Source organism: Sinohyriopsis cumingii, chromosome 9 (genome assembly GCF_028554795.1).
Source record: "Sinohyriopsis cumingii isolate HCF-2022 chromosome 9, ASM2855479v2, whole genome shotgun sequence".
NCBI lineage: Eukaryota > Metazoa > Mollusca > Bivalvia > Unionida > Unionidae > Sinohyriopsis > Sinohyriopsis cumingii.
Window position 1 is genome coordinate 9,527,431 of NC_142969.1, and position 19,086 is coordinate 9,546,516.

General features: G+C 34.4%; 1 protein-coding gene across 10 annotated transcripts in view; it reads left to right on the plus strand.

Moving 5' to 3' along the window:
* Positions 1 to 19,086, plus strand: part of LOC149791252 (uncharacterized) — a 246,955-nt gene that overhangs the window by 220,647 nt on the left and 7,222 nt on the right. For 9 of the 10 annotated variants that reach the window (XM_089969729.1, XM_089969732.1, XM_089969730.1 and 6 more), the window contains one exon: positions 4,190 to 4,299. The exons of the other annotated variant lie outside the window; for it this stretch is intronic. In XM_089969729.1, coding sequence (XP_089825855.1) covers positions 4,190 to 4,299 — 110 coding nt within the window. The remainder of the gene's footprint in view (positions 1 to 4,189; positions 4,300 to 19,086) is intronic. 10 annotated transcript variants of the gene reach the window in all.

The following is a 19,086-nucleotide window of genomic DNA, read 5'->3' on the forward strand; positions in this document are numbered from 1 at the left end:
GCATTCTCTATAGAGATGAAAGTTGCACGTCAGAGGGCATTGTAAGGTATTCTAATCAAGAAGGCTGTGATATTATCACTTTAGTTTAAAAATTAGTGTCAAAATCAACTGAATATCTAAATGCTGTGCACTGCATCTTCATGCCTTTTATTTCTTCACGATGTGTAAAAAATATTTCATTTTGGGGAAGAGATTATGTATGAACAAATATAGGATCCACATTTAGTATTTTAATCAATTACATGATTGTCAGTATTAAAAATTAACATAGATCAGATGTAATTGCACTAAAGCAGCTTGCTCTTGTAATTTATGTTGTTTGTAATATACGCTCTCTTGGATTCGGCTAATGTGGGTATGTGAGAAAGCTTGCCAGTAGCTTCTCGTGGGTCAGTGGCATTAAACCCTACAAGAACAACAATACGCTGTTTAAATGTAATTACATATATGCGCATTAGAATTTACAAGTTAGAAGATGAATAATCATGACAAAGACGTATTCCATCACAATTTTCTTCTTGCACCCAATGATAAGATAATTTGTATGCCCCATTGAGAGACAGACAGACAGACATGTATTGTTTACTTACCTGATGACTGATTTTACTTGTGTACAAGTACCATATTCTATTATCAATTAATACATCTAGTTAGGCTATTCCTTCTAATTTTTGTTTCCACTTCCATTATTAAAAGAATCACATGGTGGTTACTATTGTAAATTTCACAGCCAGTGATATTTTTTAACTTGCCGACAGAACTGAGACCAATTTAAACCACATCTAGCATGAGCAAAGATCAAAAACAATTGCCACTGTAGTACAGGAATAGTACATGCACTTCAAACAAATCTTAATTGTTGGGAATGGAGAGGTTGTTATGCTTGCAAAGAAAATTAGACAGCATGCAAAATGGTCAGTCTTGGGATTTAACCTAATGGAGACTATATGGATATAACTATTGTGAATATGTAAACCCTGAAGGAGTATGGTATGTATTTTTTTAGTTTACATTTACACTTTCATTTATTAATGGTTTCTCTCTTTGACCAAAGCTTCAGCAACACAGGGGCAATAAGTTATAACAAAAAAAAGAACCAAAAAATTCACAAAGAGTTGAACTCTTTCTCTCTATTTCTCTCTCTCTCATATAATGGACCATATTTTGTTTTGATCACAAGGTGCAAAAAGAAAAATGCAGTGTAATCTGGCCTTGTCTTATACCCAGCATCGACTTCTTAAAAGGTTGAAGGATAGAAAATTTACCAAATTAGCTGATTCAACTTATACTCCACATCAGCTTATAGGCTGGCAAATACGATAATTGACCATAAAAAAACAAAAAAGTACAAATTGCCCATAATCACCAAAAATTGTAGTTGTAAATTACTTCAGATTTTCAGAGTTATCAAAAAATTACCACTGATTTTTGTTATGCATATCAGTATATTTTTTGTACATGACTTTATTTAATTTTTATAATTTTTATTTATGGCTGTAAATGTTACAGAATATCTTTAGTTAAATTTGTCTATGTAACCTGAGTCTGTTAATAGCATAGTATTGCATATGATCTATAAATAGATGTTTAAATATGTATTGACACTTATTAACATTAAACTTAAGAATAAGACTTAATTGGCACTTATGGCTTAATTTCTGAGTTGCTGATTTGGTTTCAGTGTTTCTAGAATAATTCTGTGATATCCCATTGGTTGGGTTAGGTCACATGAATATGCCAATTCGACACAAAATGAGTAGTGTATTATGTCACATGGGGTCTGTTGTAGAATACAGTCGCAATCTGCAGTGCATATAAAGAGAAAACTGAACAATCAGTTTCATTCCAATTTTTGGAGCCATTCGCATTTATTGTGTTCCTGTTGAAAGTCTGCAGGCGTGTTTTATGTTGTACTTGGATATTATTCAAGTGGAAAAACATTTGTTTGGACTGTTCATTGGAAATAGAAGTGCTCAGTATTTGGACTATACTATTATTCAAGAACTGTTATAAATTATTCAAAGGAATTCTGGGCAATGCCATCTTGACAATGTCACGGTTTTTGGAGGACCAGTACATTTCTGGTTTTGAAATGGATAAGGAACTTTTCACTTATTTAGGACTTTTATAGACCTTTATAAGGATCAGTTTGGATTCACTTCATAATACTGTAAGTTCCTCTCCCGTTTTCATTTATAACTGATAATTAAATTAAGTTTCACAAAACTTGTTGGTTTTGCATTTTTCTGTTACTTAGTTTATGATCGTAGAGTTATAACACTTTATTAATTGTCCTTCATATGACTATTATTGCGATTATTATAATTGCATATGATAATTAATAATGAATATAATTTTCACATATAATAAGAGACAGGAGTCGCATACACTTTATCTGACATCCAGTCTCTCCCACAATTCAGAATATCGAAAGATAAAAGCGAATTTGTATTGTTGTCATAATTTAATGATCACATTTTGTACTGCTCAGTAAGCATTCATTTTGACCGAAGTGGCAACATTAATTGGAGATTTTTTTAAATTTTAGTGTCATATTAAGGGCATGTTTTGATTTACAAAATTATTAGAAAAGGTACCAAATGAAAACCAATCATGTGACATGCTCAGTTTGTAAGCAGGGAGTATTTCATGTAATAACTATAAATTGCCAATAAAGGAGTAAGTTGGGTTTCAGTGATAGGATTAGATTTCCACATATATGGCCATTTTCCCCTAAAACATCCTGTTTGCCTTGAGTCCATTTCAGCACGATCATACAAAAAAGGTTATATATTGAATAATCTACTGATTTTCACATGTATAGTGTTATGTATGCCTTTATGACTTGGAATTTTCCCATGTTTGCTCAACATAGAGCTCTGAAAATTGACATGGATAACTCATTATTGACCCATTTTATTCATACTTAAAAATTTACATGGATAACTCATTATTGACCCATTTTATTTATACTTAATTATTTTTATTCACTGTGGCTGATAGGAATAAATTGTTCACTGTTAAGCAGAGATTGGTGGGGAGCTACATTTGGACAATTGCTCATACAAATTTTTTGAAAAATATTGTTCTGGTAGGACAAGGAGTAGTTGGGAGAGAAATATACTACTAACAGCATTCAACAAGTACTGTTTCAATAGTTGAGGGCTGTACATGTTTTGCAAAAACAGTATATTTAGTATGTATTAGATCAGGGCAGTTTCCTTAAAAAGAAACCTTTGCTATAGACTCTTTTGATAAAATGATTTTGATCTAATGTGCATTTAACTGAACCATGCTTTAGAAGAGATTTTTGTACATGTTTTAACTGTTGTTTTCCTGCTTGTTTGTGTATGTGTGTATGTTTTCTCTATGTTATGTTGTATTGTAACACAAAGAAGAGACTATGCTTTTTGGATTAATTTCTAGTTAAAGAAATTTTAAATGGATAACTTTTCTTTTATCTATGGGTGAGGGTGGGGTTCTGATGGCATGGAAAACCTTTGTTTAAAGTGTTCTTTTAACATCTGTGGAGTCAGCAACTTTCTTTTTACATTTATATCATTTGTTAAGCTTTCATATACATGTTTGGTTTGCATTTCTTTGTCTTCAATGGAACTTACCTACAACTGTTGCAAAGTGGCTTGTGTGTTATTGGATTCCTAGACTGGTTCTGTTTTAGAAGGGATTGCTTAAGACACTTATAAAACAGAGAACCAGGAGGTTCAGAATACACACATAACACCATTGACAGGTTAATTAGCAGGTTGCTATTGTTGTCGGTAGTTTGTTTTAACGACTCACTGCACTTGATATGACCATATGAAGTAGAAGTAGCCAAATGCTTTTCTCCAAGGTCAAACCAAGGTAACTAACCCAGACTGGCATGGGTAGGTGTCAAACACAAGACTCTTCAGACACTCAACCAACTTGCCTACCTAATTTATGGGTTATCTTGTCCACCAGTCTTGTATGTTGTTTTATGGCACCGTTGTAGTACAGGCTTTCCAGACTGGTTCTCTGTTTCAGAGGGCTTTGCATATGAGCATTCTTCTGAAACAGAGAAGCAGGAGACACATTTTAAGCACAGACCGTATACAGAATGGATATATGGGTGAGTTCCATTGATTATTTGTTTTATTCTATAAGTTTGGACTGCTTCAGTTTTGTTTTGTTTTTGTTTTTCCAACAGGGTTGTTGTTGAATCAGGTTTGACTCCCAAACCCCAGAGAGTTAGAAAGTCGCGGAGTAGAGAGGGTCAGATATCCAACCATAATTCATCAACAGACCTGACAGAAACAGGTTAGACTGTCTCATTGATTCCAAACTTAAAAGTACTACTGTTATTTTCAAATGATGTCATGAATGATAAGTGGTGCTGCATCTAGAACTGTAACCATTCTATAGGCTGGATACAAAGAGCACGTTTTACATAAGTTTAAGTTATTTTTAAGTTGAAGTTCTTTTTAGCTCACTGGGACATGAGACCACTGAGCCTATGGTATCACCCTGCATATGTTATGTTGTACATTTGTCAGGTGTTGTCTGTCAATCAAGAATTACCTAATGCCACTCCAGAGTTCATATTTTTGATCAAACTTGTATCATAAAATCTTTGATTAATTTGTTAATTAGCAAGACCCGTATATATCATTTGGGTGATATTGCATCTGATTGGCAGACATTAGCACTCTGGAAGCCATATTTCTGATCCCATTTTTATGAAACTTGAAACATATTCTTACATGGTTAGGGTCTCGAACAAGGACAGTACTGGGATGCAAGTTTGATAATGAGCAAGATATGTGCATATTAATTAGCTATATAATGGGCATGGTCCATATTAATTAGCTGATCTTTCATCTGATTCACTGACATCGTTAACTGTCTGGTGGTCATATTTCTGATATGATTTAGGTCAGACCTGGAATATATGCCTATCAGCAGACTCTTGTACAAGTTGTATAATGGGCGTGATGCATCAGGTTTGATAATGAGCAAGATATGTGCATATTAATTAGCGGTATAATGATCATGGTGCATATTAATTAGCTGATCTTTCATCTGATTCACTGACATCGTTAACTGTCTGGTGGTCATATTTCTGATATGATTTAGGTCAGATCTGGAATATATGCCTATCAGCAGACTCTTGTACAAGTTGTATAATGGGCGTGATGCATCATACTAATGAGGTGATCTTGCATCTGATTGGCTGAGGTTTTTGTTACTCTGCAATCAGCTTGTTGTCACTCAGAAAACCATATTTCTGAATAGATTTTGATCAAACTTCAAATGTGTGCTTATATTAACAATATCATGGATGAGCAACAGCAACATGTATTGATCAGGTAATCTTGTATCCAATTTGCTGATTGTGTATCCAATTTGCTGATCATGTATCCAATTAGCTGATCATGTATCCAATTTGCTGATTGTGTATCCAATTTGCTGATCATGTATCCAATTTGCTGATTGTGTATCCAACTTGGAGGGCAAATTTCTGATCCAATTTTAGTCAGGCCTGGAATACATACCTTTTTCGCCAAGATCTTTAAAAATTTAAATTAGAGTGAGATGCACACGGTAATGAAGTGATTTTGTATTTGACAGGTCTTATTACCACTATAAAAGCCATGTATTTTATCTGATTTCAGGGTTTCCACAGTCTTGAAATGCCCTAAAATTCAGAGGATTGCCTTGAAAAGTTATTAAATGTTTTAAAAAGTGGATTTTGTTTTTTTAAATGTGCTTAATTTCTGGGGAAAAAAGTACACTAATTTGTTAAAATATTTATAATTTTATCAGTATTGTTATAACCATACTGTCCAAATGTAATTTAAAAACTAAAATATTGTAAAAAGTCTTGTTTAAAAAAGTGTATTATGATAAAACTGAGTTTGTCACAGTTGGTTTGCTTTACACATATAATCTGAATATACCTGTTTGTCCCGATTTAAGCAACAAAAAAGCATGAAAGAGATTTTAAAAAATGCACTAAACTTGGTCCATTCATTCATTCATTCATTTATAATTTCAAACCAGATTACAACCAGCAGGGGGCCCTGAGTGGTCGAGTGGTCTAAAGCGCTCACCGTTCCAGATCACTGCCATCTCACCTCTGTCTGCATGGGTTCGAGTCCAAGTCTCGGCTAGCTTGGGTACGTGGGAAAGCCTGCCAGTAGCTTCTCATGGGTCGGTGGTTCTTCCCTGGGTTTTCCAGGGTTCTTCCTCCACCAGTCATACTGGCCACCATGTATAGCCTATCTTGTGCTGAAAAATGGCGTTAAACCCTAGAACAATAACAACCAGCAGGCCCTAACACTGTTATGATATACATGTTTCATACCTTACGGAAGTTTTCAGTATAAAAGATGATTTTGCTTGCCAATCAGTTCCAGTTCCTGGACAGGTCCATTTTCAGCAGTACAACTACACATGTTGTATATAGAAGGCAAATACAACATCATCTGACATTTACAATGTCGAATCAAGCAAAGGAAAAGAATGATGACTTTGCTCTTCAGATGGGTTTAACAATCGGTGTAATTTCTGTGTACGCGGGTGCAAGGGGATATAACTCAACTCTCAACCTTATGGTTATTTACATAATTATCCAACAGTTACTGAACTGGATGAACCATGTCACTCTTTTGTCTGAGGAAAATATACATGCCCATAGTGTGTTCAGTATGGTGCTGTGTTAGTATGGAAAGTCCATTAAGCATGAAACATGCAGACAATGACAAAGTTAGGGCTACCCTGATCACAGTCAGGTTAGAAATTATAAATCTGCGAATGAAATGACTAAATTATGTGAATTTTTTCTCAAAGATTTTCGTTACTGAAATCGGAAGGATATTTAGGCAAAAATTTGTGTGTGTGCAGTTTTATACTTTTTTAAAGACGTTAAAATATCACTATGTGATTCTGGTTGATCCAAATAAAACCATTAAATTTATGTGCAATATTCATGATTGGCTGTGATCTTGGGAATATTTCCTTACCCTGCCTTTTTGTTTTTACTATTACTATAAACTATAAACTGTTTTTCGATTCAACTGACAAAAGGGAATTAGGAAAAAAGGATTACATGTGTAAATTTGGCCAATTTACCCCAGAGTGGCTAGTTACGCCAGGTATAGTCTTATCATGCACTAAAAATGGCATTAAGCCAGAAACAAATAAAACTAGAAGAACTAGTCAGTTGATAAACGGTGTTGGGAGAGGGGTGGGCAGTATACCTGTAATATGGAATTCACTCCATATTAGTGGTTTAACTCTTTACCTTCTGCAAGTACTGACTGCCCAGTTGAATTAGTACATATTCAGTCTACATTTTTGTCCTCAGTATGTTCCCATGCAAGCTATGTAATTTAATGAGTTGACTGTGCCTGATAAGCAACCTGCCTTCATGCAGCTGTTTGTAGGCTGAATCCCAGCGCATCATAATGGCTGCCCGAGTGAGAGCTTCTGGAGTTGGCATATATTTTGTCTTCATTTTCTGTATCAGTCTTGTCCCACGCAGACAATGTAATTTGATGAGAAATAAAGTTTGAAAAACCTGCCAAAGTTTTGTGCCACTTATTTCCACCAACAAGTACATATAATCCTCAGGAATCAATGTTTATATTCACATGTTCATAATAAAAAATATACCTCAAGATATCTGTTTGTGTTTATAAAGTATATTTATAATGTATATTAGAATATTTTTCTCATCACTTTTTTGCACAACCATGGGTCCACTATTTTACTGTAGAATTGGTAATTTTTAGTGAGATTGCCTGAATCATTCTTTCTACAAATAATTTAACTTTGCATATTTCATATCTGATGAAGACTTCATGTCTGCTGCCATTCTGCACAGTTTGCATTTTCCCATCTTTTCAAATTTGACTGGCCAGTGGCAGTTATCTTTGGTATCTATAGCTGATACTGCTTGCCGCTTCTTTGTAACCCTGTAGCCTGCAATAAGCTGCTGTCCAAGATTTATTCTAAAGTCAAGCTGATGCCATTGTTTGTCTCTTCGTCTCCGAGTGATAATCAAATGGTTTGTGGATTCTTTCACTGTTGGAAGGCATTACAAAGGGCTATGTCAAATAAAAACCAGAGCAGATACTTCCACCATTTCTTTGCTTTTCTGCATGTACCATATTGCATTCTGATCTGGTCAGCCAAGTCAACACCCATTTTCTTCTTGGAGTACATTTTGACCACACCAGGTGCATTTATTTTCTGGTGAACACCATGCCTCTGCTGTCACTGAACTACAGTTTCTTCTCCAGAGTAGATGTTGTTATAAGGAAAATGGACAAACTGACTATCTTTCCATGCATCTGTTGTTAGTGTTCCCATCTGCATTGTTTTGGACTGGCCTCTGGAAAGGTTTCTGGGATTTTGTATGGTATCAGGAATATCTTGTCTGTTTGCATGTACCGTTCCATGGCAGTATATTTAGTTGGTTTGCAAAGATTCGAATAGGGCTGGACTTGAAGAAAAAAAATTGTCCATGTGAACATGCTGGTTCTTAGCAACAAGTCTTATTGTCACTCTGCCACAACTCGGGATCCTGCACCAAGCTTATTACCTTGACATTCTTCGCATCCACAGTATATCTGAAATTCATGAACATAGCCATTGGCAGGATTGGCCCTCTTCCAAATGTTGATACCAAATTTGGTAGGCTTTGCTGGCAAGTACAGTCCAAAAGACAATCTGTCTTTAAATGCTATCATATCCTTATAGTCCTTGGGTGGATTATAATTTTCAAGACACTTGCAAGGACGATGTTGAGAGCTGAACCAAGATGACACATCTTGTCATGACCAGGTTGTCTCCTTGAAGGATTGTTAGTCATGTCGTTAACTTGAAAATATTTTAACAACCTCTCATCGTACTCTTGTCATTACATCTGGAATACCCTGTTCTTTAATAAAGTTACCCATGTTCCAAGCGATCTTATATTATGTAATTTGTATTTCACTAAAACTGATGTATTCCAAGAAATGGCTTCATTTCTGCAACTGAAGTAGGTGACCATTTGGGATATCAGGCTTCTGAGTAATTCTTTTTCCTTTTTGCATAACTGTTCACTTCAGCTACCAATGCCTGGAATATTTCATTGGAGAAAAAAAACTAAAAAGAAATTTATCTCCCTTGCATTTTCATCTACATTAAATGTTGGCCCTGAATCTGCTGTACAGTTGTCCATTTGTACCAGCCCCACATGTTCCAACCATACAAGATCGTCACACATTTCATCCTCCATTTCAGATAAATTGGAAATGTCAGGTGTCCAAACAGGACTTATACTAATGTCCAATCTGTCATTTTGAATTGGATCATTAAAGTCGATGTCATTTGCAATGTCATCACTTTCAAATCCTTCAAAACTTTTGTCTGAATTATTGTCAGAATACAAGAATGTTACCATTTTGTTTCATTTTCACAATGGACCTCGTTTTCACTGGAAATTCCCACTTATATGCTGTAAAACTACTAATAGAACACTTTCATCATTTTATGTAAGGACTCTTTTCATTGGGTAAATATTGCTTAAAAGAAAGGATATTTGCAATTTCATCCAATGCAAAGCTTTAATATGAAACGTTTATATGCATCTCGGTGGTTTCCCAACCCTTGGCTGGAAACTTATACGAGTCAACAGGGACAGAGTTGTTAGCAAGTTGTATACACATCTCTGGGGATACATGACTAGTTTTAGCACTGCATATATACGTTAGGGATACATGGCTAGTTTTAGCATTGCTTATATACGTTAGGGATACATGGCTGGTTTTAGCAATGCATATATACGTTAGGGATACATGGCTAGTTTTAGCATTGCATATATACGTTAGGGATACATGGCTAGTTTTAGCATTGCATATATACGTTAGGGATACATGGCTAGTTTTAGCATCGCATATATACGTTAGGGATACATGGCTAGTTTTAGCATTGCATATATACGTTAGGGATACATGGCTGGTTTTAGCAATGCATATATACATTAGGGATACATGGCTAGTTTTAGCATTGCATATATACGTTAGGGATACATGGCTAGTTTTAGCATTGCATATATACGTTAGGGATACATGGCTAGTTTTAGCATTGCATATATACGTTAGGGATACATGGCTAGTTTTAGCATTGCATATATACGTTAGGGATACATGGCTAGTTTTAGCAATGCATATATACGTTATGGATACATGACTAGTTTTAGCATTGCATATATACGTTAGGGATACATGGCTAGTTTTAGCATTGCATATATACGTTAGGGATACATGGCTAGTTTTAGCAATGCATATATACGTTAGGGATACATGGCTAGTTTTAGCATTGCATATATACGTTAGGAGAAGGTAAAGAGTTAAATGTTTTTATCAGAGTAATCATCAAAGAATGTGGACGTAAACTTGTCACCCAACCGATATAAATTTATCCAACCACAGTATTTTTAAGTGGTAAAATATGTGATTCAGTTCTGAATAAGTAAAACATATATGTATATAGATAGAGAGAGAGAGATATTTTACATGGTTTGTGTAATTACAATGCTTCATGTGACTTCTTAGTCAACTGTTTGGTTATGAAAGACAGGTGGGTGGTATCAGAAGTATTTATGTACCAGAAATCAGTAGGGAAGTTAAAACCTGTACCCCTCCAAGGAAAACCATCTGACACAAGTTTGAAAATTTTAACATTACAGGGGGTTTGTCCTGTTGTGTGCAAGTTGAATGCCAATTGCATTAATGTGGAAAAGAATGACATGAAAGCTCATGTAAAAAGAACTCTCTTTGTCTATTAGAAAAGCCATTGCTGTAATACATTTTAGATGTAGCACCATCAGAACCATCTATAGTAGGGATACATGGCTAGTTTTAGCATTGCATATATATGTTAGGGATACATGGCATAGTGGTAATGCTGAAGTGTGCTTGACACATGGCATAGTGGTAATGCTGAAGTGCTTGACACATGGCATAGTGGTAATACTGAAGTATGCTTGACACATGGCATACTGGTAATGCTGAAGTGTGCTTGACACATGGCATAGTGGTAATGCTGAAGTGTGCTTGACACATGGCATACTGATAATGCTGAAGTGTGCTTGACACATGGCATACTGGTAGTGCTGAAATGTACCTGGCACATGACATACTGGTAATGCTGAAATGTATGTGACACATGGCATAATGGTAATGCTGAAATATACTCAACACATGGCATAATGGTAATGCTAAAATATACTCGACACATGGCATACTGGTAATGCTGAAATGTACTTGGCACATGGCATAATGGCAATGCTGATATTGTACTTGACACTTGGCATACTGTTATGCTGAGATGTACTTGACATGTGACATACAGGTAATGCTAAACATACTCAAATTTAATGGATTAGTAATGAATAATTTCCACCTAACTGCACACAGTACAGATCTGTATCTGATGCTGCACATTGTGCCACCACATGAGGGTCTGTACATTGAGCAGAAAATGTTCAGCCAGTTGTATTGATGGGTCTGTGCCATTGGCTACAAGGTCTGTCTTCTACATCAGATAGTATAATTGCATGGGCTGGATTGCCTTTTTTCATTGCAAACCTTTGTGCACGCATGGACCAATCCCAATCAGTCAATTAACTGTGCTTGTGAATTGCATTTTTTAACACAACTTTATCAATTTTTTCAGTCAAATCACTATGATGTCTGCAGTGTGGCAGTTTTATAGTGATGTCTAGCACTGGGGCATCATGCTGCAGACATTTAGCATAATGTCGCACCCAGTCACATTATCCTGACACTAGGCTGACCAATCCTAACACTGACCTCTTAATGCTGAATGCCAAGCGAGGCAGCTGTTAGTACCATTTTTATAAGCCTTTGGCATGGCTTGGCTGTGGTTCAAACCTGCGACCTTCCTCATACAAGGCAGATGCTCTAACTACTTATGCCACTGTAGCAGTCTCAATCAGTCAATCTTTAAATAATCATTTCAGATCCTCTTTAAGTGTGAATTCCCATAATTAGACCTTTTGGTATCTGAATCTCAAAAGAAATCAAAGCTAAGAAAAATCCCTGAATGTCCATTTTAACCTTACAGCAAGTTTATTCAGAAAGAGAAATTTTAGCCTATTTTCAGGTTTTGTGTGCCCTGTTCCCTTTTTGTGTAACCCCCCTCCCTTTTTGTGTAACCCCCCTCCCTTTTTGTATGCCACCCTTCCCTTTTTGTGTGCCCCTTCCCTGTTTTTGTATGCCACCCTTTCCTTTATGTGTGCCCCCTTCCCTTTTTGTGTTACCCCTTCCCTTTTTGTGTTCCAGCTTCCCTTTTTGTGTGCCACCCTTCCCTTTTTGTATACCCCCTTCCCATTTTTGAATAATAGTAAACTTAAGCTCATTGAAACAAAACCACATTACTCTGAAAACAGAAAGTTAATTTTTTTTTGTTGGAACTGTTGACAAGTAAAATGACTCAATGGGATTTATGGTCTGCCGAAATGATGGACAAATTGATCTTATTAGTATAGATGAATGTACAAAGGATTGTGACATTGTGTCAGTCATTTTACTAAGATTTGTTGGTATGGAAGAATGGAAACTAATTAGAGGGTCAGTGCTGCTGTAGAAAGGGGATGGGATCTAATTAGAAGATTGATGCTTTAAAGAAAGGGGTTGAAGAGCTAATTAAAGGATCAGTTATGCTAAAATAGCTGCATGCGAGTTTCTTCAAAGCTTGATATTAAACATCATTGTTGTAAAGTAAGCTACAGTAAGGCATCTTGCATGTGATCAGTTTTTTTAAATAGTCTAATGCCATGCAAAGTACAAAAAAAAAAGGATGTATAGATGTAATGAAATCCTAATTATCACAAAACGTTTTAAAAATTGTATTGGCTAATGCTATATTGTTTTTGAGAGAACATTGATTACATTTTGTTGGGTGAAAACTGACAGATTTGTCTGGTTTCATGTCGGCCTTTCTTGCTAGAATATTAGACTCTTAGACTGAATGCCTTTTCTGAGAACATATATGCAACTCTTTTGTTTTTTTTTCTGCTGATTCTTCAGATGGTGAAGAAAGTGAGTTTGGTTTTCTCTAAGATAGATTTTGTATATTTGGGGTGGAATTGGGCTATTTCAGACAGCTGTCCAGTCCAGTTAATTTCAGACAGCTTTCTTTACATAATGATCCTAAAAGATAATAATATTAACAAAATATCTTATTCAGCTCTCATTCTTTGCCACGTGTTCAGTAGTTTAAAATGTAAGTAATCACATGAAATAAAAACATTTTTGGTGGATGATAGTAAAACCACAGGGCAGGATATGATTGGACTAAGGCTGCCAAAAGCAACTGCACCTTCTGTTGTTTTATTTGCAGCCATAGTATTATGTTAAAAATATTTCCAGAATCTTAGAATACTGACAATGTAACTTCATTGCATAAACAAAAACCAATGTAACTATCCTTCCTTCCATCATTCCCAAATTACTATGAAAAAATGAACATGTTTTTTAAATCAACTGTTAAACACTTAACAGTATTATTTGTGATAATCAGTCTAGCTTTCGATAGAATCACTCGTGTGAAACTGCACTCTTATCTATAGTTGATTTATCTTTTATCTGTAGTTGATAAATGACTGAAAACGTCAAAGGAATTGGCACTATTATAGTTTTATCTCAAATATGCTTTCTTGAAAACCTGAAGATCTATTGATGTAATGAAAACTTGTTAAACTGGTTTACTTCTTACTGATAGAAAGCAAAATGCATCTTTAATTGGTCACCTTCTGAAAGTAAAAATATTTATTGTGGAGTACCACAGGGCTGTATTCTGTGACCGTTGTTATTCATTTTGTTTATTAATGATTTACCCAGAAGATAGGAAATTTTTGGTTTCTTCCCTTGACCTCCATGAGGAAAACACTTTACTGAGTCATGTAAAACTAAAACTGACCAAATGAGCCTGCATCTGATGTGCATCATTTGTTCGTTAGCCATGGCTTGTTTCTACTCTTCAGTCTGCTATTTTTATCTAATTTCAATTGAACTAGGACTGGGTTTATAGCTTTAAAAATTCTCAGATGAATTCAATAAGAAGTTAGTTACACATATTGATGAGGTCGTCTGGCATTAGATCTTCTTAACTTGTTACCACTCTAGGAGGCCATATTTCGGATCTGATTTTGATCCAACTTTAAATGTTTATGTAATTAAGATTTTAGACAAGTTCAGTAATGAGCAAGATCTATTTGTATTAATTAGGTATTGATTTCCAGAGCTTGTAACTACCCTGGAAACCATATTTCTTATCCAGTTTTGATGAAAATTTGAAATAATGGGCTTATAGCATCAAGATCTTAGATAATTTCAGAAAGCAGTGTCCATGTGTATTAGATAGAGCATCTGATTAACTCAGTTTACTCTGAAAGTAATAATTCTGATTCAGTTTCGAGTCAACTTGGGATATGAGCATATATCATCAAATTGGCCTAATTCACCGAATTATGTCTTATGATTGCCTGTGTAGGGATTATGCTTTTCTGGTACATTAAAAAGTAAATGAAAGTAATAAAAGTCATGTTTGTAATTTATATTATCATCTCTTTGATTCCACTAAACATAAAAATCAGAAAAAATTCTAAAACAAAAGACTGCTGCTTAAGAACAGCAGAATTTTTCCATCATAGAGCTACATCTAATTTTTTCTAATTTTCTATTTAAAGCAACTGTATATGACCCATTTCCAAGAAAACAGATGGGTTTCTTCAATCTGAAACTTTCCTTGCAGATTTATTATATTGATAATAAATTAGTAGACCAGTCTATACTTTTAAAGAAAATTGCATCAGGTATTAATAGCTTGTACAAGTTGACTTGTGGATGAAAATTCTTAGAGCAGATGGATATTTTTAAACTTAATAACATGTCCAATAAGAAACATTACAAATCAAGAGTTTTACAAATTTGTAAAGAAGTATATTGAAGCGATTCAATACAGCAACCGAGGACAGAATCTGTGGACTTAACAGTCATTTGGCAAAAGTTAGACACGTATGTTTACTCGTTCGAGTGAATGCTGAATATAAATAATTTTTCAGTATGTTTTGCGTTCTTATCTTGAATTTTCATGGCAAAAAGAACATTTGTTTTGGTTCTAATCCACGTGGATTTTGGCCTTTTTTCCCCAAGTATTTTGTCCCACAGATTCAGGTTAGTAGAAATTTTTTTGCTGAGTTGCTGGATATTTTTTTAATGTAATTATGGCATGTAATGTTGTAGCCTTAGCGAAGTAGGGGTACTAATATTAGTACTATCAATATACAGATTACACTTTTTATGCTCAGATTATGCTTTTTGCCACTTTTATTAGCAAGAATTACACTTACACATCTCTTGAGGTTGGCATGTATGGCCTAATGATGCAGGCATTTGAGAAATTATTTCTGACCTGATTTAATTGAAATTGATATAGAGGTTGATTTCATCAAGATGTTGGATGATGAGCAACACATATGCATATTTTTGTGATCTTGCTTCTGATGGAGATTTTTTTTGCTATGTTAGAGGCATAATTCATTTTAATAGGAGTTTGATCAAACTTGGTAAATAGACCCACGTCATCAAGATCTTGGTTGAATATGATCATTAATGAAATTTATGCATGTTAGACATGTGACCTTGTTTCTGATTGGTCAAGATTATGAACCATCTAGCAGCTATATCTGATTTTGAACAAACTCGTGTATTTTCACGAAGTTGCGAGCAAGGTAAGGGGGCAGTCTTGCTCAGATGGAACTTTTGACTCTCTGGAATTGCAGTTTTGAAATAATATTCCTCTACCTTTGATTTTGCATTATCATTGTTGCAGACATGCTCCAAAATAAAAGAAGACAGAGCATATTAAGGAGATGCCTTAATTGATAGAGCTTGTTACCTCCCTTGATCAAAAGACTATTTCTTATCCAGTGTAAATAAAACTTTAAATGGGTTTATATCATTAAGTACATGCTTGAATTAGCTTTTGAGTAAGACACCATACCTTTATCTTTATAAAGAATTTTTTCAAAATGTAGTAAAACGGGTAAATCAGCATGATTTAAAGTTCACATAGCATGTGTTCCTTCATAACTACATATAACTTCATTGTGAAATGGTGAACTGTTTAGTTTTGTAATCCAGGTGAGTGGTATCAGACCCACTTGGACTGCATGTTCTTGTTATATATTTTTTTGCTTAACCCTTTTTATTAAATTTACAGAACATTTCATGTAATAACTACAAACTTGGTCAGACTATTCTTGCTGCTGATAAATGAATAACCTGCTTAGAAAAGGTGCAAAACAAAATTAGATATTCTCATTTGAGAAGGAAAAGTGAAAGCTATATGACTAAACAAACATACATACTATGTTCATTGCTGAGAAACATGGTATCCAAAAACTTTCCAATAAATGTTGTCGACTGTACATTCTACAACACTGGGAAAATAGGATTAATGGAGAATAACATAAAACATCCAGATGTTTCTTTCCTGATTTTAGTTACAAGGTTTCCAAATGGTTTTGCACCACAACTGATGATTATTCATAATTAGTTTAAATAATATTGACAAAAGCTTTTAACAAATTGATTTCATACCATGCATATGATTTTTGAATGAAAATATTAAATATTTAAACATCAGTTAGACCTTTCTAACTTTATATGTATTTTTTATTTATGTATGTGATACCCCATCCAGAAAGGTCATCTTAAGGTCATCTTTCCAACTGCAGAAGGGGTGGCACTGTAATGTAACTGTCACATGTAAGATTTAATTCCTCATATAGCACTCACCGTCATTTTGTGGTGAAGGCAAATGACTTGTGACTAGATGAACGCAGGATTGATTTCCACCACTGCATCAGTCTGGTATGACAATAGTGTTGTGTTCTCATGCAAGGACCTTACTTGCCTTGGCAAAAAAGTAACCTTCAAAGTGTTGCTGTGTAATTAATCAATTAAAAAAAAGCAAACAAAAACTCCTGAAATTGTTGAGAGATGACCTTTTCATACCTGGTCATCATGATAGCTGCAAAACTTCAACAAGGAAATATCCTAATATACATTATTTATTGTTGAAGAAACCACTGGAAATTGTTCATGCTGCTCCCCCACCCCTTCTCTCAATGTACTGTTATTTAAAGACTGTTGCGCTTATCTACAAACATTGTCCTACAGACCCTGAAATGTTTAATTTTACCAAATTTGAATTTGATCTGAATTCATTTGCATTCCACTTGTCTAATAATTTTGGCTGTAACTCTTAATTTTTTTTAGTCTCAAAAATACATTTTGATTCTGTGCTTATCATTTTATTTTTTTTTTATTTGTTTAGAACAAAATGGAATTCATTTACCAAAATCAGGGTTTCACTTTTCTAATGTTAAAGGGTGAATACTTTTATTTTCATATTTTGTCCTAAAAAAGATGAGATTTAATATAAAAAAAAACAATTGTATTAAATATAAACGATACACTGAATTTAAAGAATACAAAAATATAACCACAAATGCAACAAATGTATAGAAAAAAGCTGAAGGCATTTATCAGCAAATTTTATTTATCTTGGCTCATTCAAATAATTACTGTCTAGTTTACATAACAATGGCAGTTGTTTACATCTGCCTCGACATCAACAATTGAACAGTTCATAAGGGGTGAGTAACTGCCAGTGTAAAGATCCTGGTCCTGGATTATTATACAAATTTAAACCTGGATTATTATACAAATTTAAACCTGGATTATCATACAAACTTAACCCTGGATTATCATACAAACTTAACCCTGGATTATTATACAAACTTAAACCTGGATTATCATACAAACTTAAACCTGGATTATCATACAAATTTAAACCTGGATTATTATACAGATATAAACCTGGATTATCATACAAACTTAACCCTGGAGTATCATACAAACTTAAACCTGGATTATCATACAAACTTAAACCTGGATTATCATACAAACTTAAACCCGGATTATCATACAAACTTAAACCTGGATTATCATACAAACTTAACCCTGGAGTATCATACAAACTTAACCCTGGAGTATCATACAAACTTAAACCTGGATTATCATACAAACTTAAACCTGGATTATCATACAAACTTAAACCTGGATTATCATACAAACTTAACCCTGGAGTATCATACAAACTTAAACCTGGATTATCATACAAACTTAACCCTGGAGTATCATACAAACTTAAACCTGGATTATCATACAAATTTAAACCTGGATTATCATACAAACTTAACCCTGGAGTATCATACAAACTTAAACCTGGATTATCATACAAACTTAAACCTGGATTATCATACAAACTTAAACCCGGATTATCATACAAACTTAATCCTGGATTATCATACAAACCTGATCCTGGATTATCATACAAACCTGATCATGCATTATCATAAAAACTTGATCCTGGATTATCATACAAAAATGACTTTTGACCATGAAATTTAGTGAATGCTTGAAAATAGGTCCCTTTCCAATTTTTGAAATGTATGCAAGTCTTGTTTCATTTTTCATCTTCATTCTTCATACTACATTTGGTATTTTCTATTTGTGCTCAGTATTCTTCAAAATGCAAGCAATAATTTCATTTGCATTCTTTCTGCATTTTGTTTGCATTCATTTTGCATTGCATTTAAATTTGTTCTTCATCCCCTCTGCATTCCATTTTTGCTCCAACGGTAAAATTATCCATTTCAAGGTCTGCATTTAACACCATTTTTTCATTTTCCATTTTCAACAACGTATATGGAGCAGTGCAAAACTGAACAATTATGTACCAAATAACCTGCACACATACAGATAGGAAAAGATTAGTCTTTCAAATTTAATAACCATGTTTCTCAGCAATGAACATAGTATGTATGTTTGTTTAGTCATATAGCTTTCACTTTTCCTTCTCAAATGAGAATATCTAATTTTGTTTTGCACCTTTTCTAAGCAGGTTATTCATTTATCAGCAGCAAGAATAGTCTGACCAAGTTTGTAGTTATTACAT